This window comes from Molothrus ater, chromosome 1 (genome assembly GCF_012460135.2).
Source record: "Molothrus ater isolate BHLD 08-10-18 breed brown headed cowbird chromosome 1, BPBGC_Mater_1.1, whole genome shotgun sequence".
NCBI lineage: Eukaryota > Metazoa > Chordata > Aves > Passeriformes > Icteridae > Molothrus > Molothrus ater.
Window position 1 is genome coordinate 19,170,636 of NC_050478.2, and position 8,023 is coordinate 19,178,658.

The 8,023-nt window shown below is 46.6% G+C and overlaps 1 protein-coding gene across 1 annotated transcript; it reads left to right on the forward strand.

The window, feature by feature from the left end:
* Positions 1–2,725: 2,725 nt before the first annotated feature.
* Positions 2,726–7,605, forward strand: SKIDA1 (SKI/DACH domain containing 1). Its single transcript, XM_036379061.2, has one exon. The coding sequence runs from the start codon at positions 2,730–2,732 to the stop codon at positions 5,193–5,195; it is 2,466 nt and encodes an 821-aa protein (XP_036234954.1). The 5' UTR covers positions 2,726–2,729; the 3' UTR covers positions 5,196–7,605.
* Positions 7,606–8,023: the final 418 nt, after the last annotated feature.

An 8,023-nucleotide genomic window follows, 5' to 3' on the forward strand; every position in this document is an offset into this window, starting at 1 on the left:
GCGCGTGGGTGCGGGTCTGGATGCCCGTGGCTCCCTCCGTGCGAGTGCACGCGTGGATTTGCACGGGAATCTGACCCAGCTGAACTACCTGACAAATAAAGGACTTTTCAGCCCACCGAGCTTTTGGGTAACGTCGTCTGAGCAGCTTTCTCGGAGTTTACTGTTCCTTTACTGTTGACTCCATAGCCTTAACCTTAAAGCAGGGGGAGGAGAGCAGTAGGGAGGGGGTGGGGGTGTTCGCAGCATATAAGTACATCAGGAGGAATTTTTAAACGACCTTATTGTCTCTAGCTCTAGAAAGACCACGATGATTTCTCTTTAGCGCCAGCAGCTGTTTTCTTTCGAAACTTTGCTTTTTTTGCCTCTCACACGAGCGAGCAGGAGAACGGCGAGGCTGGGAGATCCAGATGCGAGGAGAGAGAAGGAGAACTCCGCGGATGGTCTGAGCTGTGCCGAGGCATTGTTCACTGCTGCCTCTCGGTTACGTTTAAAGGCTGAAATATCACGAGATCCACTCAATGATCCTTTTCTAATTCGAGGGACAAAATGTAATTTACTGTAGCTCTGCTTTCTCGAATGGGAATACTATCCCTAGGTTTCAGAGGGAAGAAGTAGGCATCGCGGTTCGCACACACATGGATTAAGTTGAACAGCGGCGATTACATCTGCGCTGAGAGCAACAGTAGTCCAGGGCTGACTTTTCAAATCTCAGCCCTCCGAGTTGGAGGCTCCCTTGAATAGACTTCCTCCATTCCCGGATGCACTTCTCCAAATTCCCACTTCTCTCTCGAATTCCTGGGAAATTGGGGGCTTGCCTGCATTTCGCCTTGTCATGCAAAACGGCGTTTTCACAGAGTGATTATGCGCTTTCTTTTAGCTGTACCTGACGGGGTAACACGAACTCCACGCACCATATTGCCAACACGCGGAGTGGATATTGACGTTTGCGATTGAAGATTTTTTTTTTTCCTCCGTCGATTTTTTTGCCAAGTCACAGCAGTATGAGATGTCTCATTAATCTCGCGGATGTGTCTAATTCTGGATGTGCAGTGATACATAAAAGTGCTGGTGTTTGTATCCAGCGGAACACTGGATGCACGGCAGAGATTGGTGATTTTTTTTTTCGCAGCGCCTAACGTGCAAACCGCAAGCATCACTTTAACGTGACAAGGGAGAGGCATGCAGCTATCGCAACATTTGCGAGATCCTCGTTCTTGACACTCGAATAATTTAACGTTCCTAAGAAGAGGTTAAACCTTCATGCTGCTTCTTCAAATTGATTTTAAGGGGCTGCTATAAATGGAGCATCAAAAATCTTCGGCAGGGCTACTCCGAGCGGAATATGCAAACTGCGAGCCAGAAGCATCCTAGCCCGATGTAATATCGTACATTGTGTGTTCCAGCACTTTTTTTGTTATTACGTAAAGGCTCCTGGAAACACCTTGGATATTTTACATTCTCCTTTCTCTGCTGGAAGCAATCAGCACGCAGGAATCCTGACGTGGGCTCTGGGACTATAGGACATTCCAGCTCGTGATCCAGCACGGTTAATCGTGAAAAGTGTATACATTTCTGGCTTATCTATGCTTTGTTATGGGTCTGACGTGAGCTCACGTCCTCCTCCCCCCTCCTGCAATATTACTGGCAGAATTTCAGTTAAAAGTGTTATAGTATCACGGTGCGGGAACCCGTGATATTCAGACAGCAAAAATAACCTCAGTACCCGGCTATAAAAAGCTAATTAAGCAGAAGAGGAAAATCAAGAGAAACTCGAAAATGTAAGTACTCCCTCTCGTTAACAACCGAACATTTAACTTTGGAGCCTCAGAAGGGGAAATACCAAGCTGTTCTGCACGTTTTCGCTAAGCTTCATTTTCCACACAATGCAGAATAAAACGCTAGTTTAAAGCGGCTACGTTACCGAAGGATTTTCCATCGCTACGATCAGACTTATGTCCTTTAAATTCACGGCATGCACAAAAGAGCAACGTTTGTCCAAAACAGGCTGAAAATATACGGAACGATAGGGGGAAAAAGCATACAAATCCTTCCTCCGAAGCTAGCGACGTGGAAGTCTGAGAGGGCTGAGTGTGTTTGAGCTCGGATTGTTTAATAGAAAGATTTATATACTAACTGTATTATTTACTTTGGGAGGGGAGGTGGCAGTATAAGGGTATGCTAATTAGTGGGAGATTTTTTGGGGGAAGGGGTGGAATATCAATTTTTATTGCATCACCTGTCAGGAGTGTCCAATCAGCGTTGGCTTTAGGGGAATTAATTGATGAAGGTGTCTCCGGACGAGCTCACTTCACTCTGTCATTTTATTTGTAGCTAAAGCAGCGGCGGGAATAGCAGCTGCATTTCTTTTCTCTTCCTCCCTTCACATTCCATTATCATAGTTTCCAATGGAAAAGCAGGGAATGAAAGGGAACAGGTACTGATCTTCAGCAACAACTTAGAGAAACACTTTGGCAAACCTGATTTTTAAGATTATATATTGATTGTAGTCTCACAGTATTTTTTAATTTATTTTTTTAAATTTTGTCTAAAGTTTGGCACTTCATTCACCAGGAATAACAGCCTTTGTTATATTTTATTAGCAGGATGCCTTGAGACAAATACAGCATCTGGCTGAGGATTGTGTGTGTGTGGCTTTTTCTTTTTTTTTTTTTTTTTTTTTTTCATCTGTCTCTCTCTCTGCAAATGCTGGGAATAATTTAATTCACGAAATGGGAGACCTGAAGTCGGGTTTTGAAGAGGTGGATGGCGTGAGGCTCGGCTACCTCATCATTAAAGGAAAGCAAATGTTTGCACTCTCCCAGGTTTTTACAGACCTGCTCAAAAACATCCCGCGAACTACCGTGCACAAGCGAATGGATCATTTAAAAGTAAAAAAACATCACTGCGACTTGGAGGAGTTGAGGAAACTCAAAGCCATCAACTCCATCGCTTTCCACGCTGCCAAATGCACCCTGATCTCCAGAGAGGACGTGGAAGCCCTATACACATCCTGCAAAACCGAACGGGTTCTTAAAACGAAACGAAGGAAACTAAGCCGGGCGCTGTCTGCCACCGATCTCCGGCCGGAGCTCGCTCCCCCCGACCCCTTCTCCGGCTTCTGGAAGGAGAACAAACTTTGGCTGGGTCTGAGCGACTCTCCTCGGCCGCTGCTGCCCGTCCGGAGGAAAGCTCTGCGCCCGGGGGACACAGCCTTGCTACCGGCCGCTCATCTACCTCACATTTTTAGTAAATACACTGGCCACAGCTACCCAGAAATTGCTCGGGCGCCTTGCAAATCCCCCGTAAACTATGAAACGGCGCCGGCGGCGGGCGGCTGCGTGCCCCTGCGCTCCCGTCGCCCGCTCGCCGCCGCGGCGCGGCCCCGGCTCCCGACCGCCGGTCCCCCGCCCCTGCCCGCCCGCTGCCGCCGCCGCCGCCACGGGGCGGCCGCCGCCGCCGTCACGCTGGGCCCCCCCGGCGGCGCCCGCCGGCCCCTGGCCCTGCCCCGGCCCTGCCGGCCCCGTGGCGCCCCGCGGCTGCCGCTGCCGCTGCCCCGCGGCTTCGGGCCGCCCGCCTTCGCCGAGAGCGGCAGCAGCGACTCGGAGTCCAGCTGCTGCTCGGGCCGCGCCGCCCACGACTCGGACTGCGGCTCCAGCCTCTCCAGCTCCAGCGAGGGCAGCTCGGAGGAGGAGGACGAGGAGGAGGAGGAGGACGAGGAGGGCAGCGGCGCCTCGGACTCTAGCGAGGGCAGCTCGGAGGAGGAGGAGGAGGAGGAAGAGGAGGAGGAAGAGGAGGAGGAGGAGGACAGCACCTCGGACTCCGACTCCAGCTCGGTCTCCAGCCAGGTTTCGGTGCAGAGCATCCGCTTCAGGCGCACCAGCTTTTGCAGCCCGCCCGGCGTGGTCCACGCCAACTTCTTGTACCATCTGGCGGCCGCCGCCGCCTCCCGGCCCCCGGCCCCGGCGGAGCCCGGCGGGCTGCCCGCCCTCCGCGGCGCTCCCGGCGGAGTCAAGCCGGAGCTGCCGGAGGAGTGGGGCTGCCCCGGCTGGGCTCCCGCCGCCCCGGCGCTGCGCTGCTCCGGCGGCCTGGGGAGCTGCTTCGCGGAGATAAGAGATGATAGGGTATCCGAACTCACATTCCCACACTCTGAATTTTCCAATAATGCCAAGAGTACTGACCTAACAATTAACTGTGTTGCAAAGGGGGCCTCTTCACCTAGCCCAAAGACAAACAATGCATTTCCACAACAAAGAATACTCAGAGAGGCAAGGAAATGCCTTCAAGCAACTACTACACACCGTGCAGATAACAATACAATAGCTGCTAGGTTCTTAAATAATGATTCTTCATCAGCGGCAGCAAATTCAGAGAAAGATTCCAAAATCCCTCATTGTATTGAATTTGCCACGGATTTGCCCTCTTTACAAACTGATCCTGCGGAGGATGCTGCTTCTCCAGGGGCAGCAGCAGCAGCTGAGCTCCAGTGCACTGATACAGGCAATAAGGCATTGCCATTCCTGCACAGCATTAAAATCAAAATAGAGGACAGCAGTGCGAACGACGAGTATGAGCCTGATCTTACAACACATAAGCTAAAGTGTGAGTGCAATGATACTAAGGATGAGTTTTACGGTGTGACTGAGACTAATAACCAGGACGCTTTATTGACAGCCAAGGAAGATTCTGCATGCACTGAGAAAGAAACCACTTCCTTAAACCCACTGACTCAGAGTCAGGTCCTCTCATGCACTTTAGGTACTCCAAAACCTGAGGATGGGGAGTATAAATTTGGAGCAAGGGTGAGAAAAAATTACAGGACACTGGTTTTGGGAAAGCGACCTGTACTGCAGACTCCTCCAGTCAAACCAAATTTGAAATCAGCTCGAAGCCCACGTCCTACAGGTAAAATTGAGACACATGAAGGAACACTGGATGATTTTACAGTTAACAATAGACGCAAAAGGGTAGCCAGCAATGTAGCATCAGCAGTGAAAAGGCCATTTAATTTCATGGCAAATTTTCCCTGTCCACCATCACTAATTATTGGCAATGATGGGGATTTGTTGCCAGCTTATTCCTTAAACACCACTAAGGATTCCCAACCACCTCACAAGGCCCATCCTGTATGGAAATGGCAGCTGGGCGGTTCTGCAATACCTCTTCCACCTAGCCACAAATTCAGGAAATTTAATTAATAAAGTAGTTTGGAAAATATTTTCTTGAACCACCTTTAACTTTCTTACCTTTTTTTTTTTTAACTCTGCAGCATGGTTTGTACAAACCCATTAATGCTATACACTATTGGAATCCTGTTTTATCACATTGTGAAGACAGAATCTGGATAACTATTTTATTTACCATTACAACAGTGGGGGGTTTTTTCCTTATTTTGGCATCTTGGTGGGGTTTTTTTTTTTTTGGTTGTTGTTGGTTTGGGCCTTTTTGTTTGTTTGTTTGTTCTGTTGAATTGTTTTTGTGTTTTTGTTTTTGTTTTTTGGGGTTTTTTTATTATGTTACATTCCACAGAGTACTTCAGGCTAAAGACTCAAGTTAAACTCAGTTATTATGGTAGAGCTGGAACACTTTACTGTTTAAATGCTAATAATGCACCAGTACCTCAATTCAACTGCTGCAAATAAATGTCAAAAGGTTGAATAATAAATATTAGAATGAGCCATTAAATTTATGCACTAGATTTTGAAAATGGAAGTCTAACTGTTAATTCAGTTAAACTTTGTTAAGTTACATGGTTGCACAGTAAGGGTTCACTATAATTCAATGTGGCAGCAGTATACTTTTTGGGAGCTTTGTTTTCGGGTGCAGGGGTGTCTTTTTTGAAGGGCAGTTGCACTTACTCCTTCTTCTCCGGTTTGGAAAAGACTGGGGTCCGCCTGTGACCCCAGTGCTGGGAAAAGCTGCCTCATTTGAAACCAGTAAATAAATGTGGAATTCTATTTTTGGTAAAAGGGTGTCTTTTTACTTGTACAGCCACTCTTTGCAATTGGGAAGCCTTTTTGTTTCACCCAGAGGTCTTAAATAAGGTTACTGTTATCCACTAATGTCATACTTAAGTTGTGGTCTGAACATGCCCCTTACAAACTTGCAAAGCAACTAAAATATTTGCCTGGCCAGCAGTACAATTTATGGTCCAACCCCTCATGCTGGCTGGAGGAAATAGCAAAGCAGTAAATACAACACAGAAAGTGAAATGAGAGGCCGTAAGTGGAAAGATTACACAAAATGAGAAGACCATGTTGTTCATAGCTTTTTGGCAACAAAACTCAGGCAATTCAACCATGTTACACTTCCCGGTTCTATCCTCATCTCTTGAAATTTGCTGTTGTGGGTTTTTTTGCCATGCCATCCTCTCTATGTAGCAGAAACATTTTTACTGCACGTGACAATCAGAGGCAATTATCTATATTTGCACTTAATATCAAAATAGTCAAACAGGCAGACTTCTAGAGTCTAGCCCTCGGTAAGACATGCTGGTATAATATATTGTGATGATGGAAGCAGTAAATCAAAATTATGGAAATTTGCACTGTTGAAAAGCATGCTTTAGCTTTATTTTCAATTAAAAACACTGTTTTAAAAAAATCCTGATTCCAAACACTTTGAATTATTGCAGAGTTATCCGTGGTTTCCTCTCCATTTGTAAGTTCACTGTTTTTATTTGGAGGAAATACGTTTCAAGAGGTTAACTGTTTCACTCCCTCCCTCCCCCCCCCCCCCCAACCTCTGCAAAAGAAAGGGAAGGAGGGAAAAAAAAAAGTGGAGGCCGAGGTGGAGGCAGAGCTGAGGACGGGGGAAGGTATCTCTTGTGGGGGAAGGACGGATACAGCAACTCTGAAAACAGCCTGAAAAGTTTGCAGCTTGAGAAAGGCAATAATAATTGAGTTGCTGAATCAGCAGAGTTTAGGATGAATAATTGCTGGTTTCTTTCTTTGGATTAGCATTTTATTTATACTAGATCATTCACAAATTAAATTTTAAGGATTCCACTCATCGATCAATCCCGGGAGAATAATTTATCGCAAATCAAAAAAGGAAAACAAAGCAACAATGTAATGTTTACTGTGTGACTCAAAGTCAACATTTCTGCTGGCAATCCACTGCCTGGGTTTCAGTTTTTTAATTCCTGCCTTTTGTGATGCCCTGTCCCAACCCCTCGTGTCTCCAAATATTCCAAGCAGTCACTAACTGATTTCAGCTCTGTTTACTATATCCACACCGAAGTTTTCCCCTCATTGTAAAAGGCCTAGTCTAAGAATACCTGCAGCCAAATATATTTAGAAAGAGTAAACAATTGCCTTTCAGTGGAGTTACCCTTCCCCCCTGCATGCACACGCACACACACATGCACACACATCACTTTAAGCTGCCAATTGCAAAAGGTGCATTGCATACTTAACCGCTCTGCTGAAATTACGATGGTCATGAAAAATATGCTTACTGGAGTTGTTCTGAGATGAATGTTTACATTCGTGTGTTTAGAGCTGCACAGATTACAGCCTTATTTCCAGAGAACTGTAAGTACGTACAAAATGTACTGCTCAGGAAAGCCCCCCCACTCTGTTAGAAACCGTGTCTGCCTGACAAAGGTCTTCCCTTGACCAAAAAAAGAAAAGAAAAAAAAAAAAAGAAAGAAAAAAAAAAAAAAAGGAAAAAAAAAAGGAAAAAAAAAGAGCCAAAAGACGCAAAAGTGCAATATGCAAACTTGAAACCTAAAATTTCGCCTTGTCAGTTAAACAACATATCACTTTCAAAGTAACTCTGTCCCCTGACCTGTTTACTTCCAATTAGAGATATGCTGATTTGGCCAGGAATTGTAAATTACAGAGGTGCCTTTTCAGGTTCTGAAATAATCCGGGGTGGGGGGCTGGGGGTTGGAGGGGGAGGTATAAGCATAAATTTATACCAAATAGGCTCTGCAGAGTTGAGGACGTGAAATATGGCGCCCAGCCTTGCCAGCGGCCCGGGAGCTCCAGGCACCCCCGGGCATCCCCGGCAGGCTGCTCCG